The 25253-nt window shown below is 42.7% G+C and overlaps 1 protein-coding gene across 2 annotated transcripts in view; it reads left to right on the forward strand.

The window, feature by feature from the left end:
* dph6 (diphthamine biosynthesis 6) overlaps positions 1–25253 on the forward strand; it is a 58684-nt gene that overhangs the window by 9158 nt on the left and 24273 nt on the right. For both annotated transcript variants that reach the window (XM_071498287.1, XM_071498288.1), the window contains exons 4-12: positions 5839–5912; positions 6870–6988; positions 14772–14833; positions 15611–15705; positions 15824–15917; positions 17890–18040; positions 18445–18570; positions 19838–19967; positions 20115–20289. In XM_071498287.1, the coding sequence (XP_071354388.1) occupies positions 5839–5912; positions 6870–6988; positions 14772–14833; positions 15611–15705; positions 15824–15917; positions 17890–18040; positions 18445–18570; positions 19838–19967; positions 20115–20289 (1026 nt within the window). The remainder of the gene's footprint in view (positions 1–5838; positions 5913–6869; positions 6989–14771; positions 14834–15610; positions 15706–15823; positions 15918–17889; positions 18041–18444; positions 18571–19837; positions 19968–20114; positions 20290–25253) is intronic.

Below are 25253 nucleotides of genomic sequence, written 5' to 3' on the forward strand. Positions count from 1 at the left end.
AAGCAACTGACATAGTTTACCTCTCTGTGGCATGAGACTTCTTCTTTGATTTTGTCCTTTTCACTTTTTTGGAAGCAGCTTCCTGTCTCAGATGCTCAAACACTCTCTTACCTCAGCCAAGTGGGAATATTGCTGTGACAGAGCTGGGATTATGCCCCACAGAAAACTGTTGCTTTTTTTTATTGGAACACCTTATACTTTTAATGGTGACAGGAGAGACCTTGAATGTTTGGAGGAAGTTACATGAGTTCCTGTCATCCATCCCAAAACAGCTGATCACCTGAGTGTAGAGGCACAGAGTGACAATTTGTTAAATGTAGAAACAACCGTAAAGATATTGCATTTTAAAGAGCCAGTAATAACTAAACTTGCTTGCTTGAATTGCTAGTATTCATGGATTCAACATCGATAAACGACCTTATGTCTCCCCGCTGCTTCCCAACATTTAGTTTTCCGTGCCTGTTGATATGGAAAGCCTCCTTGTCCTTGGCCTGCTGAAACTAGGGCTTTGTGCTTGCTTTGGCCGAGGCCCTCTCCCTCCCTGGCTGATGACTGGCTGGGCCTGTGTTTACGTAACCATATATATCTGAGAGGAAACTCGTGAAACGTTAATCTCTCTACTTTTTAACCCTGATGAATTTCTACATTTTCCAGCTGTGCAGCATGGCATATTTATGCTCAGGCTCTATCGCTGAAAACAGCTCTGTCATTGTAAATGAATCACTATCCAAGACTAAAGTGTGTGTGTGTGTGTGTGTGTGTGTGTGTGTGTGTGTGTGTGTGTGTGTGTGTGTGTGTGTGTGTGTGTGTGTGTGTGTGTGTGTGTGTGTGTGTGTGTCTAAACTTCAGGCTAGGAAACTGTATAAATACAAGCTCAGCCATGAAAAGCTGCACTAGTACCTTCATGGATGAAATCTGCAGCTTCTTTTTCTTTCTTCCTCCACTTCCAGTCAGTCCACAAGAGTCTGTCACTTGTCACATTTCTCTGGCTTGATGAGCGTCGGTCACTCATCGCATTGATGAGACAATGTCCAATGTCATATCCTCTGTTGACTGGTCACACCTGCATCGTGGCCCCAGCGGAGGACAATACTTTCCCCCTTATTCTGCTTCCTCTCTGCCCTTCTTGTAACTCTGAGCTGCATCATCTCTGGAACCGGTCAGGACATTTAGGTTTATGAGCAGCTGGCTTTGTGAGTAGTTTGTTTTTCTTATTCCACCACTCTGTATGGTTGAAGACTGACACGTGGTGAGTCATCTCGCCTGCTCATCCACAAGCACAAAGGAAGAGCCCGTCTTTCAACAGCTGCTTCAAACAGACAGCCCCACCAATTTACTGAGGGGAATGTCTCTGAAAGCCTTTTAGAATGAGGTTTTGGCCAATGTTTGTTTTACAAAGACATTCGCTAAGCCTGCGTGTCCATTTGTTGCTTTATTTTTGATGGATCAGACATTGTACATTGTGTTTTAACCTCAGTGTATATATAAGCAGTATACAATCTTGTAAGAATTGGGAGTTATCATTGGTCTGTATCCTGTACGTTGTGCACACCTCTACCACATCCTATCACTCCTTTACCAACTCTGGGAGTCACCTTGGAGTATAACCGTCCATACTGAATGATAATGAGAATGCTGATTTAAAACAAATAAGCAGTGTCTCCTCCTACTAAGCTCACACTAAGCCTTGTGTCAGTTTGCCATGTCTGAGTTGTCAGGACAGCCCAACACGCCCCAGGACTATGTCCGCATTACATTAAACACAATCACTTGACCCTAGCCGGCCCTATCCCTTGTACCACATCTACTTGAGCTGCTACAACAAGGTCCAACCCCCCCCAACCATGTTCCCGCCATGTCGAGAAACAGGGGAGAACAATCCCATTACATTACAACAGGCCCAGAGCCGATCTAATGGAGGGAACATTAAAACCATGTCGCGTCCAGTCACTTACTTGATGGATCCAGGAAGGGAGGAATGATGAGGAGGAGACATGGAGGAGGAGAGGGAGTGTTGGAGAGAAGGAGGAAGGGATAGGAGGCTGTGGGGTTAGAAGTGGTGTCAATATGTAGAGTATGGGATGGTACCCCGATGCCCTTGAGCAAACTGTCATTCAAACCACTTAAATTAATTTCTCCACCTTGTCTTCCTTCCCGCCTCCCTGCCATCACACACAAGCATACTCCATACAGGAGGCTGTAACATAATAGAAAGTACACGTCAACAACTTTGGACTCAATAAAAGGAGGATTTTATAATGGAAATGTGTGGCCTTGTGTCTGTAATAGTCAAGATCTGCCAGCTCCGGCTTCCTAGTTGTCAGAAAAGGCTGAAGCAGGCATTTTGGAAACCCACCATTTTGCAGAAATGGTGCTTTGTATTGTTAGGGTGTATAATTAAGATCTCATTGTGACAGCCATTGAGAGAGAGCTAATGAGGGTTCTGATGTATTCCATATGAATATGAATATTGAATTTTTAATATTTTATGGCTTTCTAATTGCCTTGAATGCTGTTAATGGCTTTGAGTGTTGAATATTACCCAGACTGAATGTGTGGCATGTGTAAGTACCTTTTCAAGCTGAGAGCTGGCACAATAGCTGCATTCTCAAGCCCAATTCTCCTGCTGTATGATTGTACTGTATCGTATGTATCTTTGGGGCAGATACATATCTTGACTGAAGGCATGTCTGTGACTGTGAATACATTTGAACCACTCCTTAACTTCCTTACTAAGATGAATGTATATATAATTACAAAGTATATCACACACACTACCTTGATATAGAGTTTAATGGCCGTATCGTTTCTTTGTAGAGCATGTCTGCTGGCCTTAATCTTCCCCACAGCTGACATCTTAATAACTCAGCCCTCTCCATCCATTTCCACGGGAGACATCCGGATGTGGGGGAAGGATTAGTTTAATGAATTTGACAATTAGTAACAGAAGTTAATGACTGCATGGGGCTAAGTACCCTGATGGACATGGCTGGGGGGACTGAGGGCTTCCATTGCTCTGGGCCATAGATCCTCATTAATAGCTTTTCTGCCTGCCGGAGAGGACAAGGGGAAGCCAGGCCAGGCCTTTGTTTAGTCTGCCTCAGATGGGGCTACAAGGGAGCTGCACTGTTGCACAACACCACGCCAGAATTAGTCCTGCTCTGGGCATGAGTTAATACAGGGCCTCGGGTCCTGGATCAGGTGAAGCTTCCTTTAATGAACTAGGGTCATTAAATGTTGGAAAAAAAGAACAGCGGCATGGAATTAGGGCAGGGAGGGAGCTCTTTCTTCGGATCTTGTGCCAACAGTCATGAAGAAAGAAAAGTGGTTTGTGGGTCACAGGAGTCCTGATGACCTCTGCCTTGATTTATCATTATGTTAGCTTCTTACCCGGATCCCACCTCTAATGTAGTCAAAACATCGTTTAGCCAGATAGCTCTCATAAAGATTTTATTATTATTTATTATTATACTGTGCTTCATGAGCTACCTTGTCGCTTTGTCAGGTGTTCCCACTGTAAACCATTTTGATAAATTTTTCAGCTACCATAAAATCAAAGTTTGTATTTTTTTATGGCATCATGAATACACATGGAACAATTCCCATAATATCCGTCAATTCAGATTTACACATACATATATACCCCTGCTTCACAATAATTTATCCTACCTTTCCCACAGAGGATGAGAAAGTATGTCTAGAATTTGTAAAATCACGTCCGGAGCAGCATTAGCTGCCCCCTCATTCCTGCCTGTCTCTTGGTGATAACTATAATAGCGACAAAAACATGACCGTATCCAAAAATAATCATTTTCCAAAGCCATTTGCCAAAAGGTCTCGGTGCTAGAGCCTCCACTGAAAACAAGAGGATGTGTGAGAAATTTGTCTCGTGTTATCATTAGTGGCGAGTATGCCTGGGTATTAGAAGGCCGCATGATGTCATGTAACCAGAGCCGGTGAAAGGAGAAGCCGTTTAATTGGTCAAGACTGTATTGAACCTCACAGGCTCAAGTACCTACAACAATCTGCCTCCAGAGAGAAACTAGACAGAGGGAGACAGAGAGACTAAAACTCAAGAGGAGGATGTTTTTGGCTGTTGCTCTGATGCTCTCTGGTTCTGTCAGGATAAGTCTGGTCCTGTCAAGTTTAAAGCCAAGGGACCAAATTGGTGTTGATGTAGCGCTCTCCTTCAACACTCTCAATCCTATCTCTTTTCCTCTTTCGCTCTGGCTCTGCTTATCCCACTCTTTACCTCCTAATTTGCCTCTTTAGGAAGTGACAATTGCATTTAGGGAAAAGGTTATCATTGTATTAGAATAGAGTGCTGGCCCTGAGGCTTACCTAGAATTACATGACACTGCCTGCAGCCCCCTTGGGTCTGTGCCGGGCTGAAATGTTATCAGTCTGACTTAATTACTGTCACTGGGCAGCAGAATTGACTATAATGTATATTCCAGTGTTGGACATGTTGGAGAGATATTTAAACTTGAGTACTGAATCCCATGTTCTTAAGATCTCCTGGTGTTTAACTCGAGGTCAAAGAGTTAAATTCTAGCTGTGTGTTTGTCTCTGTGTGTTTAGCTTCGCCTTTATACCTCACATCCTTTGCTGCAGCGTAAACACCGCACACATACATGCACGTAGCCGCACACGCAGAGTGCACATCCTTTATCTGATTAGCTGGCACGCCTACGTGGAGGTGTGTGTGTGTGTTTGTGTGTTTGTGTGTGTGTGTGTGTGCGGCACAGTGCGTCGCAGTTCAGCGTCAGGCCCCAGGCAGGGCATGGATTTCATTTAGGAAAGTATCAAAGGTTTACACGCCATTCGCTTTAATCAGCATGTTTATCAGGCAGAGAAAAATTGCAGGAAGGGACCACAGGGAGAAGGAGGGGTGGGGGTTATCTTAAGGACCAGTAGCCAGGGAAATTGATAATGGCTACAAGGTAATTTACTGGAGACTTGTGCATCCCTCCACTGCTTCTACCCCTGCCTCTCATTCTAATTACAGCCCATGTAATGTTCTAATGAATCTGCAGGTGTGTGTCTACAGGGGAGGGGCACGGAGGTGGAGAAGAGGGGTATGTCTGTATGTATGTGGGTGAGCATGCAGCTCTCGCTCGCACACGCGTGCGTTTGTTTGTGTGTGTCACTCTGGATCAAGCCTGTTTTCAGGAGAGAAGATTGAGCGCATCTCAAGGCTGTGTCAGCATCTCTCGAGTGCATAGTTGTCTCACTGTTTCTGAAATATGAATATGATATGAAAAGCAATTAGATTAGCCCTCAGCTATATTAAAGATACACGCCACTCACAGACACAACGCTCCACTGATACTTCCAAGTTGTCACTGCGGTTCCGTCTTCCAGCTGGGTGCGGAGAGGATGGAAGCTACGTCCAGACACACTCATCTCCCGCTCGCACTAGACTGCTGATAAGGTCCAGGAACTGCCTTTAGTGGTGCCAGTCCCTCCAGTCACGCGCTCGCATAAGAACTCACAGTCACTCACAAAGCCATGAACACAAACCTCCGGGGGATATGGGCTGGACCATAAAGGCCTTGATACGACCAGAGTGTAAACATCCCCACAGGACTGCGGTTCAGTGAAAGGAGGAGCCGCCAGGAATCTGCTTTCTTTGTCTCTTCCAGTTTGTGTGTGTATATGTTAACATGTGTTTGTGTGGTTTTTGTTCAGATAACACTTTGGGTTAACGTTGTAGCTTGAGCAGGGAGTATTCGGCCTCACGGGACAGTGACATCATATTGCTGTTACAATGCACGCCGCACATGCTATATAATGGAAAAGGCAAAAAATCTTTGCTCCACGTTCGTCTCCCCACAGGAAAAGGAGGGTGTCGAGGCAGTGTCTGTAGGGGCCATTCTCTCCGATTACCAGAGGGTCCGTGTGGAAAATGTGTAAGTCAGACACATGCACGCATTCACGATCTAGGACACACTCTCTGTCTAAAGTGCACACACACACACACACACGCCCGCTGCGTGCAGGCCTCTGAACCCGCACACTCTGTGGTCCGCTGAAGGAAAAGAGTACATCCTCTGCAGTCACTGTGTGTTCCAAACTTGGACTGAGTTTTGTTTAAACACATAACACACGCACACATATACACACTGAGTTTTGTTTATGCCATTTTATTTAGACTAGCTTTGATTTTATGGTGTGGCTCTGTTTGTATAGAACAATGATTTCAAGAAAAGGAATAATTGCCGTGAGTTTGTTAATATAAAAAGTACACTTTTCCATAAAGGGTGAAACACAACAGACTTACTTGCAGTATGAGATGGTTTCCTTGTGACACAGATACCCCATCTTTCTTCTACTTGCTCTTGTTATATTCTCTCTGTTTTTTTTTTTTTTTTTTGCTCCTCTCTCTTTGTTCTCTCTTGTCCTGAACTTACACAGACTGGACACATTGCTGCACAAAAGCTCGCCTCTTATTAACAAATCCTGCTGCCAGTCAGCTATTGTGTCCCCTCACACACGCTGGATGCTTGGACATAAACATCTCAGACTTTTCTTGAGTTGTAGACGTTTGTGTACAGACATTTTGGCTCCAGTTACCTGCTATGAATGTGTGTGTTTCATGTGAGTTTATGCGACAGACAAGCCCCAGCTTAAGTTGGAGGTGTTTTTTTTTTTTTTTGTGTTTGTCTCTTCCTTGAATAAAGCCACTGGCAGTGGTGGCAGGTGGGAACATGTGCTGTGGGCCTATCAGGGTGGCAGCCTTCCTGCAAATGCCCAGCCTTGTTGGCTTTGAAGTTCATGTGGAGCTGGCAAATATTCAATATTAACTGCTTTGCATCTCCTTATGTTTCTACAACCTACTGCTCTGCTTTTTTTTTCCGGTTCCCCAGATGTTTGCGGCTAGGTTTGCAGCCCCTGGCCTACCTGTGGCGCCGAGACCAAGAGTCCCTGCTCTCCGAGATGATATCGTCTGACCTCCATGCTATCCTCATCAAAGTGGCCGCCTTCGGTGAGCTTGTGTGTCACTCTTTTGTGTCTCAGGCAGCTGGGGAGCAGTCGGATGTCCCCTCCCTTCTGGTCGCCCTCCTTACTCTCTTTTCACTTTCTCATGATGGTGCCGTGTTGGTTAAGTAGTGTTTGGCACGTGGATTGAAGGGACAGAATTTGGATAAGTGTGGGATAGGAGCAGGCGAGAGGGAGGTGGAACTGGAGAGAAAAAGAGAGACAAGCAGAGTAATGCCCTAATCATTAATCTGTGGCTTAGCAGCGGTGTTGAGACTTGTGCCAGCGGCGAAGGTATTGAAGTAGAGAACAATATGAAAAGATAAGAAGCACAGAGGGAGGTGGTGTAAGGGAAGCGCACAGTGGTATTGGGTGGGTGGAGGGAGGAGGGAGGGTTGGCAGTTGAGAAATAATCACAGGTGATTACCCCGCACATTAATGCAAGCTGTCAATAAGCGACACATGTCGTCATTGTGTTTGAGAAACGCTGCGTTCTCTGCTTGTGCATAACTCAGAATACATGGTCCATGAAGCGAAGATTAAAATCTGGTATCTCTCATTTACGTTTTTCTCCTGCTTCAGCATTGAGGGAAGAGGTTAATGTGGTGTCACCTGCTCTCTGCCTGCCTGTTTTGGAGCCTGAGGACAGGAAGATCGGATTACTGCATAACAGGAGAGAGTAAAAGGGGAAAAAGAAAAAAGTTTTCTTCTTCTTTTCTCTGGTACATGATGTTAAGATCCCTACCTGTATCTACTTGACAGTGCAGCCGCATCTCCTTTGATGGTGCCAGTGAAAAATGATAATTACTGCTACAAATGGTTCTTTTTACTCTCAAACTACTCATGCCGATAGATCATCATGTAGACATTGTTTACGTGCTGTTAAGTGCTTGTTGTCACCTTTGGTAGCAATCAATTGAAAAGGGGTCCACGGCTGACTGATGACCCGCAGAGCCGAGCAGTGCGTTCAGGATATTCTGCATCTCTTTCAACACTGCTCAAATGACCTGTCATGAAATGCACTCGTCGAGCCATTTATCTTCGGTGCTTTATTTGCAGGGCCCATTCGTCATTTTTAATGGCTTCATGATAAAGGACTTTTAGGGCAATAAACAATATAACTTGTCACATGCCCGTCAGAGCAGAGATGAAGTCAGAGTCCATGTTTGCTAGTTTTTTGGGTTTTTTTTTTACTTCTGTGTTATAATACTTATTGTTTACTTAAGAAATTAATTTATATTTCCACTTGTAACCCGATAAACTCTCAGACTGCATTTAACATTTATTGATCAATTATAATGTCAGGTTACCCTTTTGGGATAATGAACCTTCTAGAGAAAATGCCACACCTTAAAGACCTCAGTCACCCTGTAGCCCAGATACCTCCGCCAAGCCTTCTACTCTTAACACAACCTCGTCTAAAAGCAAATTCTCAGCATTTTTTGGAAGATTATAATTAGAAAGGAAAATCACCTCAGGTGAGTGTATCTTGGCCTCCCGTCTATAGGTGTTTGTGTGAGTATGTGTATTTTGGCTACAGGTAAAAAGAAAAGATCTTATCAGCCTTGACTCCTCACCTGTCCCAAGGCAGTGGTAATTAGAAAGGAGAGAATTGAATAGGGGTGCAAGCGCCCAAGGCATTTTAGGCAGCGCTCATATAATTGCAGCTTTGGTGGAAGCAGTTCTGAGCAGTGAGGTGTGCTGTTTAGGGGGGATTGGGTGACAGCAGGGCGTACCTGGTGGCCTTTGGTGTTTGTGTGTGTGTGTATGTGTGAGAGATTTGGAGGGATTTACTTGTGCAGACCTCATGAGGAGAAAAAAAAAAAAAGAACTTTCACAGGGCAAAGGTTAAGTCTGCATCTGAACTGACAGTCAAAACAGCTTATGATATTCTGTGGTGGTATAAAATGGGTCTTGGTACTCTGCGAATAAAAGAAAGTCAATCAAGATTAATATTCCTTCATTAGGTGCTCAGAAAGACAGGTGGAAATTAGTGGTGAATGGATAAAGAGAAAAAAAAAAAAACTTTCTCCCTTTCTTAAGGGAGGATATTCCTTGATGACAAATCCCTGTAGTGAAAAGACAGCTGTCCAAATGCAGGATGATCCTCTAAGTGAGTCCTCTGGAAGTGTTCATTTGTGTGCTGATGGCAGACTAAAACCACAAAAGAGAGAAAGGAGATTTTATTCTTTGAAGATGCCAAATTGCGTGTAGTGAAGTAAGTTCAACTATTTAAGTCTAAGTCTATGAATGTCAGAAACAGCTTCTAATTAGCAAAAACGCGTTTCTCTGAAAAGGCAAATGCGTATTTTTGTTGGGGAGCTGTCTCCTTATAATGCAATATCTCTTGAACTAACCGCGATAATTGGCGATCCCACAAGCTAGAATTAAATATTCATGTAATTAGTTAATTGATTGATTAGGGCAGGTGTATATAGGGGCACAGGTTCAGCAGTTAATTGGTCCTCAGCTCCAGAGATAATTGGCATGTGTGAAATCAAGGTTCTGTCTGCTGGAAAACCTTTTATCACTGCATGATCTCTCACCCTTCACACGAACATAGCCTCTGTGCTGTGAAGAAGGGAATTTGTGACATGAATTTGCTTTCACTGATCACCTCACCCACTTAAGGACATTGAATATAATTTTATATATACTTTAAGGACAATTAATGTTCAAAGATGCTGTAGAATTTTTACTGACCATAGTTTTAGTGTGGAAGGCAGTGAATGGGCAAATCAAATAACATTTTTTTCTTTTATCCAAAGAAACTAAAGGAATGAAATATACAACCTGTTTTTTTTTTTTCAGTTACCTGCTGTATATTATGGGATGTTGGAGCTGTGGTGCCAAAGAATATAGATATGAAAAGTGTTTTTAGAGAAACAATACAAGGCAGCAGTACAAGACGACGTGTTTACAAGATTAGAGGATGATGATGATCAGGATTCGGACTCTATCGGACACTATATTTGCTGTCCCGGAAAATAGACAAGATGCAATTTGTTCCTGGAATTAAGTGCGCTGTCCTCCTAACCCAGGCCAAATTAACTTTTAGTCATTTCAGTTAATCATCTGTTATCTGTTGCTGACATTTTCTGTACCACAGTTTAAGCGCGGAGGCACTACTTGAATAGTTAAGGAGTTACAGTAAATGATAGACTCATGGTTTCTGACTTTGCTGACCTGCTGCTGATGGTGAGGTTCAACTGCTCTATGATCAGTCAGTTCAAAAATGTGTAAAAGGCAAACAATACCACAGCCTGGTTATTAAGAGTAAAGCAAACAAGGAAAGTCTGAATTAAATTCTTAAGTCAATTGGAGGTACAGCTAATGTTCACTTCATAAAACTTGTGTAAAATCACAATTTTTTTACTCTCAGAATCTAATATCCAAATACATTCAGTTTACCATCACATAGTGTAAAGAATCGCAGCCAGTCCTCACAATGGCCAAGGTCTGCTTTGAAAAACGATTGAAAAGATTATTTGCTAATTAAAATAAATGCCAATTAATTTTCTGTCAGCCAACTTACTTCTTAATAGACTGGTGGCTTCAACTCTAATGTCACTGAATCCATGAATTGTTCTCTAGGTAAAATTTTCTCTTAATCTTATTTTACTGTTTTTAGTACTTGTAGTTTTTTTTTAATCCATCAAAGAGGTTATGTTTTCACTGGAGTCTTTTTATTCATCAGCAGGATTATGCATTAGGTACTGAACTGATTTGCACAGAACTGGGTAGAGGAATGGGGCATGGGCCAGAATTGAACCCTTTAGATTGTGGGGCAGATCTGGATCATTCACTGTGAATTTGAATTTATTTCTCTGAGCATGTTGTACATGTTGCCCTTCAAGTTTAAAGTATTTTTTGAGCATTTCTTGCCTTTAAGATCACAGAGGGGACAGAGAGATGGGGGGAGGATGACATGCACCTAGGTTGCAACAAGGGATTTCAATAAAAATTGATAACATCTGCTATCCCACAACAACAAAATATACACAAAATGATACCTCATCAAATTAAGTTCCTACACATTTAACCATTTAACCTGCCGGCCCTGTTAGCCACTGATCTCTTCTTGCCAATCAAACAAACTGATGTTTTTGAACAGTTAGTATCGGGGTCAAACTTCAGCTGAAATAGCCCTTAATAGTTTAACTATGTTTAACTATAATAGTCAACCATTGATTCCTTTTTTAAAGCACCAGCCACACATTGGACCTTTGTGTAAATTCCCCAGAACTAATTTTTTTTTTTTTTTCTATAAATAAAGGTTAATTTTGTCCCGTTCAATATGGTTGCAGGTACCCTCAGTTTCTCCCTTTTGATTTGTTGGATGGAAAAGATTTCATCTTGATGTGATCGCTACACAATTCACGCAGCCTATTATTCTGTTCACAGACACTGAATTTCAGATAAGAGCCTGACAAATTTCACATATAACCTTAATCTTATCATCCTTTGTACGGTGCCGCCTCCTTCCCCTTCTTTCTTCCTCTCCGCTCTGTATTTCTCTGTCTCTCTCTCTTGCGAAGATTAGGTGATAGTGAACAGCCATTGTTTTGGCGGGGGTCTTTGAGAGCGTTGTTTAAAAGCTGATGCAGCTCACCTACTAGGGAGGAGATGCTTATTTCATCCATTTAAAGGCTAAAATGTTACACATCATGAATCCAATTTTCTCTGCCTTTTCTCTCTGAAGGCAGGGATTAAAGCCGAGCTGTCAGCTGGCACGCCAGATCTTAAGACAACCCGCGGATGTCTGCGATACTGCGCTCAGCTCAGCTCAGACAGTATCTACAATCTCCTGGCTTTTAATTTAGCATTAGACTCAGTAAGCAAAATCACAAGCAGTTTCGATTAAATAGGTAACTCACTGCTGTGGGTTTACATTAATCAACCTCCTCAAGGTGGGAAAAGGCCAATCATGATCGTTAAAAAGAATTAGTGCAAAAGTGTGCTCTGGAAATAATTGCCATTGACTTCTGTAAGGGTAGATGTGAGAGTGGTATTTTCTGTCGAAGTTCAGAGTGGGAATGTGTTTTTTTTTATCCAGGAACTTTGCCTTTTGGTCCAAGTGTTTAACTTAAAAAGTGAATTTTGAAGCACAATCAAAGGCTTTTCCACATTTCACTTGTTATTGCAAGCTCTCAGCTTTGTGGTGAACTCATATTGTGTCTTATAAAGTTGTGCATAAAATTCATGTCAGGTTTTTCCCATTTTTCATACCTCGGTATAAAAACTAACTTGATTGTCTAAATGGCTCCTGGTTTCCTGGTAAACTTTTTATTCCTCTCTAATTTCGACCCCGTTAATGTCGACAAGGTTTTTTAAAAAATGCTCTCCCTCATTACCAGACTCCCTGGTTTTAAAGTTCAGTGAATTTAATTGGAGTTTTATGGGATAATACGAGGTAAAAAGCCCTTTTAAAGGAGAGCCATTCCTCTCCGTCTCTCTTAGGGAAGCTCCTCTCTCTCCAAAGAGCGGTCTTGCTGTCTCTGGCGGCAGACTAATGGCAGCTTCTAGTGGGCTTATTTGGGTTTAATGTGGCATAATGAGGTTAGGTAATTGGGTTTAGGTCAAGTTGTAAAACAGGTTCAGAGGAGACAGAGATGTGAAGATCATGTAAATGAGTGGTGTTATATCGCTGAAGGCTCACACCGGTGGCTACTCAAAGACTTCTCAAAGCATGTATTGTACAAGTGCAAGCTCATTCCACCTATCCTCATTTCCAAATGGTTTCCAGTAACCTTAAGTCAGTCAGGAACATCAATTAAGAAAACACTCATACAAGTGCTAAGTGGTCTTGGGAGAAATGCCTCCACATTAATGCCATCTCTGTATCATTTTATCACTCACTCCTGTCTTCCTCCATTTCCATCGTCCTCTTCCATCCTTGTAAATATCAAATCATGTATCATATATTATTTAAGAGCAGGGAAGTTAATGAACATATTAAAAAACGTGGCATCCCCTCAGCAATTTGGAGCCAATTATTAAAATTTGTTAAAAGGCATGACTAATTAAAGAGGATATTTAAATGGGATTGAATTTTAATGCTTTTTTTTTTTTTTTCTTCTCCATCCTTATTACCTTTGTGGCAGGGTTAAGATGAGAGGATGTTGAGATTAGATATTCTCACACTAATTAAGACCACAGATCCCCTGGGAAGAGAATAAGGGCCTGCTCATTCTCTCCCTCCACACTCTCTCCACCCTCCCCTCCCCTCCCTGCCTCCACTGTGGCCCATCGCCTCTCCCCTGTAGTGCTGGACCACTGGGGCCCGGAGGAGAGACACAGCTGGGATTCAGATGAACTCGGGATGGGATGCGACGTCCTTCCTTCACGTCTCCTCTCCCCTTCCCTCTCGTCTCCCATCCATAGCTCCCTATGGGGCCCACGGATGACACATTAACCTTTGAGGCTGTCAGGCCATGAGAAAAGAGAGATTCTCACATTACGATTAACTTTGTTCCTTTAATTAAACACATGAACGTGCTGATGAACAGGACTGTGCGATGCCTTGGAATAGAGGAGCTATATTAGATTTTCTGAGAAATTATTAGGGACAATTCGGCAAAAAATCTTTTTATTGCGATGGCATTACTGTCACAACTGCACATCACTCCGTATAGGTCATCAGTAACTTGTTAGTGATTATGTCGATCAGCTGCTAGGCAGCCACAGACAGAGAAAATGGAAAATGTCGAAGAATAAGACAGTCCACTGCCAGTGACCATTAAGATGTACTTCTTATTTTTACAATAAACACGGTGGCAGGAGCCTATAACTACATGGTTTGGAATTTCCTAAATTTTTTAATTTTACATTCATGTCCTGTTATGTTATTATTGTTCCATTCTTTGTAGAAAGCACCTGGTGCTCTGGGCTTTTGTTTTTTTGGTTGGAGCAGAGAAGAATGTACTGTAGGAAAACGTTCGCTGCACTTTCTTTGTGAGAGGAGTTGTTTACAGGGTGAGATGGAGTTCAGCGCGGTGCCATCAGGAACAGGCGTCTGGCAGACAAAATCAGGATTTAGTGTCACAAAGGAGCAAAACCCTCCGATGTTCAACAGGCTGAGCAAAGTGTTCACTGTTTAAATGCACGCTTTTATTCCTGCTAATATGCACATAATCCTGAATAAGACTGATCAAAGTCTGAATCTTTTATTGAAGCTATGGTCTTGATCTGGATACCTTGTTAAAAGGGCAGGGTGAAGTCTGTTTGTTTGGTTGGATGCTTGTTTTTTATTTTGGTTTTTTTTGTTTTTTTTCTGGGGGTGAGGGCCAGTGAGCTTGTATTTTAGGAGTGTGCCACCACTGGGTATGCATACAAAGCTCTCCTCCACTGTTCTCCTCCCCTCCTTCTTTTCTCTCCCATGCCTGTGAGTCACTTCCATACACCATTTCAGGGGAAGGGGAGGGAAAAGGCAAATAAACAAGATCTCTTTCCAGAGTTTATGTTCTCAAAGGGAACTAGATGAGGGGGTGGCGGGTTGAGGGGGTGTGTGGGGTCTGCGGCCAGCAATTGAAAACTGTTGCCCTTACCCGGAGAGATCTGTGTACACTACTTGCAAAGTCAAACAAATAGATCCAGGGTGGAGGTTTACGTGTGTGTTTGTGCGACTGCCCGTAAACCTCCCTGCCTGTCATCTTCAATCACTGTTCTCTGTTGCTGATCAGACCTCTCTCTCTCTCTCTTTTTCTCTCTCTTTCCATACGTGTGTCTGTGTGGAATGGTGTTTGTGTGTGTATTTCTGTGTCTGTGCATATTTCCCACGTGGGTGCCAGGCCTGGATCCAGAGAAGCACTTGGGAAAACCTCTGGCTGACATGGAACCATATCTGAAACAGGTCACAGACTGGTAGATACTCTACCACCACGCTAAACTCTCTACTGCAGTACTGCTGTGTGTGTGCATCATTTGCATATAGTCAGGTTACCTGCTTAAAGTCGCCCAAAGTCTTAAAACATCTTTAACTGCTTCACAGAGATAATATAGATGAATCCTACTGTGAAACATACGGACATGTGACATATTAAAGGAAAAACGTGGAAAGTAGGTAGAGAAACAGGATGATAATGCCCCTGTCCATAAGGGCTAATTGATATAAATCATATGCTATGGCCTTCACACTCACCAGATCTTAGTTGAACACCAGTGGGACTGACGTGTTAAGACAGCATTCTCCACGGCCATCATCGAAACACCAAATGAGGAAATATCTTTTGGAAGAATGGCGTTCCATCACATGTAGAATCGATGACAAGCAGCTGTTTGGCAGCTTGTGGTGGCCCAATACCTTACTAAGACGCATGATGTTGATTTTCCTTTCAATTTGTCACTTGTATGTATTTTTCTTTCATTTTACCCTTTAGTTTCAGAATGATTATATTCACAGTGCGATTTACTGTAAGAAAAGTCACATTCCGGTAAATTGACTTGTTTTTCCAGTGTTGCGATTGGTTTTGGTATTTTTTCTCTTGAACTGGTGTCAGAAAGGTTAGATGAGCTTTAAACTGCACATGGAGACACTCTAGTAAAAACTTTTTAATTACTTGTATTATGTTTCAATGAAATGCAGGAATTTGTGTGAATTTGAAGAAGTTGTTTTGTTTTCACTGATCAGCTCTCCCAGAAGTATGGAGTACATATTTGTGGAGAAGGAGGCGAATATGAAACCTTCACCCTTGATTGTCCTCTCTTCAAAAAGAAGATTGTTATGTAAGTAAAGCAGCAAACTCACAAGTATTTGTCTTAATTACACTTTTTACAGCAGCTCTCTGCATTAACTTTGGGAAGTTGTCTTTTGCCAAGAGTATATTTTTGTGTGTTTGTGCAGTGATGCAGCGGAGACAGTGATCCACTCAGCAGATGCCTTTGCTCCAGTTGGCTACTTGCGCTTCACCAAGATGCACACCGAGAACAAAGACAGCGTGAGTCAAAACTTCTGAAAGAATCCATGAGTACAAGTTGTTTCACAAATAAGATCAATGCTGTTCGATGCTGAATCAATAATTTTACAACAAAAGTTTGAGTTGCTTTGGGGTTGATTACTTTAAAACCACTCTGAGGGCAAAACAAATACAAGAACAAAACCCTTTGGTGTCTGACAACTTTGTCGAGGAGAGGAGAAACACAGCACTGTAGGGCAGGGTTCAGATCAACCTCCAGAGGGCCAATCTCTCTCTCCGCACTCTCTTGCTCTCGGTCTCTCCCTTCATCCCTCGCTCTCTCTCTCCTCTAGCCCCACATGGCCTACTTTGACGTCTGCAATATTCACTGCAGCCTGAAACTAGGCCCAGCTTAATAAACATGTCTGCTCACATTAGGGCGCTTTGCATTCAGGTAGCTGGCTTAGCGGACACAGGCGGGGGTTGCAGAGGGAGGCAGTAGGAAATGGCTTTTGGTATATTAGAAGGAGCTGAATGAGGCCTCGCAGACTGGAGGGGTGACACTTAGAAACATTTGACTTTCCTCGCAAGAACAGAAAACTTGAGCTTGGGTAAATTATTTGTAAAAAAAATAAATAACAAAAATGCTGTGATGGATTGACATTGACCTCATTTATGTGTACTTTTAATTAATCTTGTTCAAATTGTCTGGTTTAATAAGACACCTACTGGCTGATGAGTCTTTCTGGCGACAGGAAGTGCTGCCTGTATGCCGTTGTTTTTGCTGCAGCGAGTTAGGAGTACAAGGGTTACACTGAGGGATGGTGCTCGCCTGTAGATCAACATGTCTCCAGGGTGCAAGCATGTGATTTGCACGTGTGTTTCTTTGCACATCACACAGTAATGTGTTTTTGTATTTGTATATATGCAAGAGAGTGTGTGTTCTTGTTTGCAGCCTTGTTGTGTGTGTGTGTGTTTGCGTGTCTGCATGTTGGGTGGGGGCTGGGACTGTTATGGACAAAAAACATACCCCCATCCCACAACCTCCGTGACCCTGCAGCCTCACTCCCTACAGCTATATATTTTTTCACTCCCCACACTGCTGCTCCCACCCCCCATCGCACAAACACACACACACGCGTGCTCCCACAGCCCCCCCTAGGTTTCTGGGGGAAGAGCAGGGAGATCCAGGGTCTGCAAGGGGTGGGGAACGGAGAGGAAGGGGGGGTGGGGATGGGGGTGGGGGGGGGCAGGCAACCAGGGGAGAACCTGCCCTGGTTCAGCCTTCTGAAGCTCTTCTCGTCAGGGTGACAGATCTGCGGTGACACCAGCACTAGAGGAAACTGCACCGGGCTCAGGGGGTGGGGATGGACCACCATCATTTGCCCTCCGTTAATGCTAGTCAAGCTATTTTTCATGCTGGCCAGGAGAGAGGGGCTGAAGTATAATTAATTTGATTATCATATGGCCTAATGCAGTTGACAGCAGATGAGGGGGGGTGAATGAGTCTTGGGCAGGGTGAGGGGGGCGTTGAGGAAATATGAAATATGTATTTAAATGTGTGACGCCCCAGCGGGATTTGGCAGGTAATATGTATGCCTTAGAGAATGGTAATGATTTGTTATTTAAAGAAGTAGCAGAGTGTGGTATAAGTAAAATAAAGAAGAAAAAAAATAAAAAAAATAAAAAGAAACCGGTGAAATCCAAAACGTGTCTCACCCATCCAGTCATGAGTTTTGAATGACAGCCAGCGTGATTGAATCTACAGTATCAGAAAACACCACTCCCTATTCGCCTGAGCCGCGAATATGTTAGCATGTTGTTTTCATATTCGTTCACCTTGAAGTTATGTGTGTCTGGGCCCTTGTCATGAAAGACTGACAAACACAGCCCGCTTGGTGGGGTATTTGAAAAGGTTGGCTAATTATACAGCGTTTTGTCTGTCTTTGCAAAAGGCTCAGCGCTCTTTGGTGGGCGTTTGGCCTGATGTATTCCCTGTGGTGCTTTATTGCAGGATGTGGTGGCGAGAGCTTTGCCCCATGGTAGTTGTCCTTGCCAGAACGCCATTGACAAGATGACTGAGGAGGTGGAATATGCTGATCAAGCTGAAGACAACCAGCAAGAATTTACATCAAATTGTGACCTTAGTTGTCAGCGGGGCCACGGTGAGATTCATTTATTGCGAGGCGTGCATGCGTCAGTGTGTACTGTGTGCGTGTGTGTGTTTACGTGCATGTATGGGTGTGTCAGATGATATCTGTGTGTGTTGAGCGCTTGTGTCACGCGGCAAGCATCATGATACTGGTATTGTTGAGTGATTGTTTGACAAGATCTGTCATTTCAGAAGTATTTGTGATGGTCTCTACCACCTATGCGTGAGTTTGCTCTCATACAGCATCTGTCCTGCTTATAAATGAAGAGAAATATCATGTGACATACTTTTAATTTGTATTCCTGAAAGTCTTGATCACGCATTATAAACATTTGTGGTGCTGAGTACAGAGGACTGGTGCAACTCCGAACCTGCGAACCCACTTCCTCATCATGCCATTGCATCTCTTCCCTGCAGATCTCCCTGTGTCCTGCTCACCCAGAAGCTCTAGAGGCTATCAGTGGATCTCTGGCATCAACGGCCTTCAGAGCCAAGACCCTGGGATCCAGGGTCAGACATCGGCAGCTTTCATGCAGCTGCAAAGTAAGGGAAAGTGTGAAAGAGTACAAGAGAGTGAACACTTAGGAAGAACACGGTGTACAACAACTGTGGACGTGCTTTTAAATATCTCTACACACAGGAAAAAACACAAGGGTCTACTTGAAAATTCTTTTTTGCCTCTCTGAAATCATCGAAATGAAAGGCACACAGACAGACACACACAAGTAAACTAACCTTTAATATGCCGTGTTTTCTTAGATCAAATAAAAATGACATCTTTGATATATATCGAGGGGAGATGATATAGAATTCCTTTGTCCAGGGGTGATTTAAGCAGCTCAGTGAAACAGATTCTGCAGGGCTTACTGTACTGCACTCTTTACTTCAGCCCCCCCCAAAAAAAAAAACCAATGGAGAGAATCATACGGGGAAAACTTCTTTGTCCCTTGGGTGTCTTTCTTTCTCCTTGCTGTGTTAACTAAACACACACAAGGAGGTGTGGCAGAGCTTGAAAAGTCGTTTCTTATTCAAAAGTGCTTGTCAACCCAGCAGGCAAAACCCTGTGTGTCAGAGGCTCCATCCGTCACAAGAACGCAATAGCGAGTTGGCCACCAAACAAGGACAAGCATTTTAAATTAACCCAAACCAGGCCTCTTTTAAAACTCTCTCTCTCTCACTCTCACACACACACACACACACACAGTAAAGTCATGTTGGGTGGGTTAGCGTGTTTGCCCTGCAGAAGTTTAAAAGTGCAGGCTTTTACAGTGTATCTCAGTCTTCTCTTTTCCTCTTTCTCCTTTTTTTGATGGAGAAAGAGGAGCGAAAGATGAAAAGCATATTTAATGTTTATCGTGGTGCTCGGCTGAACAGCCTTCACAGCGCAGAGACAATATTAAACAAGTTAATATTTAATGAACAACCTCTTTGTATGAGGGCGAAGTAGTCTGAGACGCTGGTGTTGGCAAAAGAAAAACAAACTTGAAGCTCTTTCAAATGATTGTAGGGAGAACGGCTTCGCTTTGAGCCCTTGTGCCTGCGTTTGCATCCAAAGCCTGCAATCAGCACACGTACTGTGTTAGACTGCGCTTCATAAGAGGGGACAAACACCACTACCACTTTAAAGCAGTCTCAGTGGATTTCAATGTCAGAAAAAAAAACTTCATTAACTAAAAAGATGTGCCTCAAAGAACCAGTTACAGGAATCTACGGACCAGTTATAAGCAAGGATCTACTAGTGCACTTTTCTGTTCACAAACCTACCATTGTCCTACACTGTATTCATTTATACTGTGCTGCCTGTGTGCAGGTGAGTTGGACAGCAGAGGCTGGAAGATTAAGGATGTTATCCTGGTTCACCTTTATGTGCGCAGCATGGAAGACTTTGGTCCACTCAACACAGTCTATAAGAAACACTTTGGCATAAACCCTCCAGCCAGGTAAAGAAAACACACATACAGACATTTGTCTGTGTCTGTCTGGTTTGTTATGGAAAAGCTCAAAGGCATTTGCTTCTCTACAGGATTTTTATTCTTAATTTGAGTTATTGTTACAGGGACCTTTTCCCCTTGTTTTTTTTTTTTTAGGGTGTGTGTCCAGACTCCTCTGCCTGCTGGTCAGCTGCTGCTGATGGACTGTCTGCTCCATGACTGGACCGAGCCCCTGCAGGAAGACTGCTTCCACCAGAGAGAGGCCCTGCATGTCCAGAGCCTGTCCCACTGGGCCCCAGCCAACATTGGTCCCTACAGCCAGGCCCTCAGGGTAAGACTGTTAGGGTCGACAACAGGAAGAGGTGCTGACAGGTTGAAATTGATGGCAGCCAGAAAGGAAAGTATATGCTGAAATGAGCCTAATTTTTCCATGTAGGGCTCCAGCTAACAATAATTTCCATCATCGGTTAATCTATCAGTTGGTTTTGAGGTTAACAGATCCATGCTTTTGTTTGTGCAGCATCCAAAAGTATTGATAAATACCCATTACATGTTGCCAGAGCCAAAAATGATGTCTTTAAATGGCTTATTTTGTTTGACAAAGCTTCAAAGAAATCCAAAGATGCTGGATGGACAATATGAAGCCAAGAATGTTTTAAATCTTCACGTTTAAGAGGCTATAACTAGGCAATTATTATTAGTTACTTAATAAATGAATAAATTACCAATAGCAATTATCTGTTGAGTCACTTATCAATTAATGTAGCTAATCAGCTCAGCATTACTGTCACGTTAAAAAATATACTTACAGTACTTACAATATACAGGGGAGGCTGTTATATGATTTTCCAGTGGTTCATCTTTTCCTGTTATTATCATTATTTATTGAAACCTCCACATTCATGACTTTGCTTCTTACTGCAAATGATAAGGAAACGTCTCGCTGTGAATCCCTCGATCCTTGTCTAGAGTGGCTGAATAAAAAACAACGTTATTTTCTTTTGTGTTATCGTTAACAAAACAAACAAAAGTATCACTTTGGGGAGCTAAGTAATGGATTGATGGAGGAATACCAAGGATTAATATGATGAATGATGAATCTATCTGCTTTGTTCTGCTTGACTCTTGCAAAGCAACTGAACTGTATCAGATTACGGGCAGTGCTTGCAGTTTTCATTGCTTTTGCATGCAGATGCATGTGATTGTTGTTTTGTGTGATAGTTTGTTCTCAGTACTACTTTTGTGTGTACATATAAATATGTATTGCCTTTACAGTGGGCAGTATGTATCTATTTTTGCACTTGTTTGTAAAGCTAGGAATTGAACTTCTTTCATATTGTTTAAAAACCAGAAAGAATGTTCAATTCAAAGGCAGAGCAGAGGAAGTGTGGGCCGTGGTTGCACGGTTGGCTTGGTGTTTTGTTTACCCAGTGTGTATTGTATGGGATTACACTTGTCAAGGTACTGTCAACAAGGATAGTGTCCATCTCCTCCACACTGTCCTTGATCCTGCAGCCAAATCCGTCTATGAGTGAGAACATGTGTGGATTAGCCATTCATTTCGAGCTTGACGGCATATCTCACCAGTGTGTCACTGAAGCTCAGAGGATCTTGTGCAGTTCGGATTCCTGAGCTGTAACCTACGGAGTCAGGTTTGCTTTTAAAATGCCAGCAGTGTTTGATTTCCTCGATGGAGTCTCATTGAGACATGAAATTGAAGTCAGCTGTGGGCATGTGCTATTGCACATTGGAAAACAGTTTAATCTCTCATCCTTTTAATGATCACTCATAACCAAAGCAGTCTGAGAAAACAATAAGAGGAGTTTGCTCGCTCAGAGCTGTGCGCGGCGCTTCATATGACCCCTGTGTCGTCTCTCAGTGTGTCTGCTCCTCCTCCACGCTACAATGACTTAATTTGATCAAAAATGTATTAACAACTCTTCGGTACAGCCAGAGATTTTTACATATTGATACAATTACCCCCGTGCTGTGAGCAAGCATGCAGTGCCACCCCTCCTCTCACCAATACCACGGTGACTCCATCTTAATGACAATTTTCCTTGGTGACTGTTGCCGTGTGACACCATGGCGACAGGGCTCTGGCAACAACAGAGACCGAAATGCTGCTGTCTGAGACCAAATAACCTGGAGCCCTCCATGTTCACTGTCTGTAGAGAAGAATTAGTAATTAAAAGCAGGATACACAAGTGGGTCGGAAGCAGGGGGGTTAAACTTGAAACGATTAAAGGATGAATCTGTCATTATGTCCAGATGATGTAATTATTTTTGTGTAGCAGAGGTGTTTTTGTGATGAGTTCTTTGAAGGGGCCGAGTTACGACTTAACGGAGGAATTAAATAGCAAATGATCGTGCCCTTTGATGAGTTATTCTGGTTGTTTACTTTCTCGTTTGCTAATCAAACAATACTTAGTTCCTCTGTTGTGCGTGTATAGCTTGTATAGCCATAAACTGATCAATATCCAGCTCCGCTGTGACCAGTATATTCATTTTGACAAGTGTCCAGTGGTGTGAGAGAGAGCACATGGCTACTGACAGAACATGGCACTCTGACCCTGCAGGATTTGACCACAGTAGGTCTCCACGATGAAGGGTGGTAATGGTGGAGGTAGAGAGAAACGGCATTAGGGATTGGCATGTGATGGATGCTGGATCTTCAAACTCCATCCATCTATTCATCTGTCTGCCTGGCTTGTCATGTCTCTCAGCTTCAGCTCTCGGGAATGGCAAGCTCACTGAATGTCGACTTGGCCTGGCAGACTGACAGATTCAGATCTGTCTTGATTTAAAGAATTAGTTAACCTTTATGATGTCAAAGCAGGGGGCCTCTCGGTGTATTTTATGTTCATGTATAATTTGCTGGTAGTTTAGGTAAAAGCCGCAAGCTATAAAGACAAAAGCAGTGATTTAATTTATGCATTGTTTCATATTGCTCCATATCTGAGTGACGTGTGTGTAGAGGCTGCGTTCACCATAGCACGTATTACTTGTAGTATAATGTTATTTGTTATTTGTGTAACATCAAACTTCTTGCTACCAAGTTGTTTTGCTTTGCTGTCTTATTTCTCAGAGATCTAATGCAAATTTTGCTTTCATTGTTTTAGACACAATTTGCATAATCTAATTAAAATGTAAGAAATGTCGCTCTTTTATTGCATCAATCAAATCATTAAGAACAAGAGATGACCTCAGACATCCAGTTTTTGTGGCAAAATATCAAAACAAATTCTCTCATTACGACAAAAGCCAAGTAATGGTGTGCTTTTAAAAGAAATAAAAGTTATTACTGCATTTTCTGTCTGTTGTTTGTTAGGAGGAGCTTTTAAACAATTCTGTTGCATTAGTATAATAGCAGTGGGGGAAAAAAAGAGCATCGTCCTGTTTCTTTAGCCAGCGATATTCCATTTGTACTAATAACAAACAATTACACTTATGAGTGGCCGGATCGAAAAAATTGACCTATCATTTACCGAAGTCAGAGTTAACAGCTGAAGTCTCAAACTGTAGGATTATTTTCCACTTCAGTTTATATTAATGCTGCCTGGCCGGTCACGTTCCCTTTGGATCCACATTTACAGACACAAACACAATAGCCAAACCAGGTTTGAACAGAAGGACTATCAGTTGAATGGTTGTTAAACATCTCCTCTTTCTTGTTAAGGTAAGTGGCTCACCCCTGGGATATTTGCCGGGAAATTATACTCACTGATCAGATTCTGCGGGCTGTGTTTGGGGAGCTGACTACACTAGCCTCAGGTTGCTGGTGAACACTAACCCCTTGCCTCATTCCCCTAATTGTGAGTGACAGTCAATATTGCGGAAGGCCGCCTTGCACAAGCCCCGCGATAGGATTTGCATCGGATTTTGAAAATTGTCAAAGTGGACTGCGAGGCATCAGGAGGGAAGTGGATCTGACGTTGCCAATTAATGTCAAAGGGAGGAGCGTACTGAGGCGAGTGCAAGAATTTGAATAATCGTCTTACAAGAGTTTAAATGTCTAAAAACAATGAGCTGAACTTTGTCTGACCCTCTTGATGAAGAGATCAGAGGTCAGGCTGAGACATAGTGTGGTTGGGCCACCCACGTAGCGCCAAACTAGAGGGAAGTGTCCTCTGCTTGTTTGAGGCCCTTTCTTGATTTGAGCCAATGGGGTGTGAAAGAGACATTTTTAAGGCGTTTTAGGATAGAGACAGGAATGACTTGTGGTAAAAATCCCTAAACTAAATTGAAGCATAGAAGTTGTGGTGACACTGTATGCATCCTAGACTTCTAGCTGGCGAGAACACCCCTCAAAATATACGTTTTTGAAAGCACCATCCCTCATCTGTATTTTAGAATTAACATACAAATGTATTACAGTGTTTTCCATTAGAAATGTTGTGGGAGAACAAATAGTACTTGATGAGTTTGTGATGATAGCGGGCCCACCAGTACGGCTCTTTATGGTGAATAATCAAAGGGTTGACAGCTAAATATGAGGTAGTGTGGCGGGTGAGAAAGCAAAAAATGTTAGTGATGAATAGCAGAAATTAAGCTAAGTGCTTCAGTTTTATGGTGTGTTGTTCTCACCCAGAATGTTTCACTACTCTGAAAGAGCCAACTTGCACAATTCAGCGACCCCCCCACCACCACCACCACCGCAACATCAACTCCCCCCCTCACATCCCCAAACTTCCTCAGCCTGCATCTAGAGAATATATCTACCTCAATTACCACAGAAGAGTAATTAGCCAAAAAACTGTGTGTGTGTGTGTGTGTGTGTCTGTGTGTGTGTGTGTGCATCTGCGTTCAGGGAGGTATTCATGCAGCACGAACAGATTAATTAGGACATTTAACTTCATTTCTAATACAACAAAATTAATCCCATAAAATATGAGGGATCTCGGAGGAGGTGCCTGTCAGCATCTGACGCCTTTCCCCTGTTTGCCATAATCTATTAAAACCTTGCTTTTATCTCACCTCTCCGCTGTCATACTTTATGGATTTTTTCATAAACAGGGCCCATACTTCATAAATGTCTCAATTTTCTAGTCTATTAACATTACTTCAAAAGCGCTTGATAAAAGAGGAGGGCATGCGTGAAATAATGCACCAATAATATGAAACGCTGGAGGCTAGAATAGTAGGGGCGGCTCTCTAGCGTGCACACTCAGACAATGCAAGGGATGTTATCAACTTTAATAAAAGAACAAATGATCACTTCCAACCAAGGAGGAGGGGGAGAAGAGGCACGGTGGAAGGGGAGGGGCCAGGATGAGAACAGTTGTTGAGTAATTG

This window comes from Trachinotus anak, unplaced genomic scaffold, assembly GCF_046630095.1.
Source record: "Trachinotus anak isolate AG129_WGS33_773 ecotype Australia unplaced genomic scaffold, CSIRO_AGI_Tana_v1 ptg000015l, whole genome shotgun sequence".
Taxonomy (NCBI): domain Eukaryota; kingdom Metazoa; phylum Chordata; class Actinopteri; order Carangiformes; family Carangidae; genus Trachinotus; species Trachinotus anak.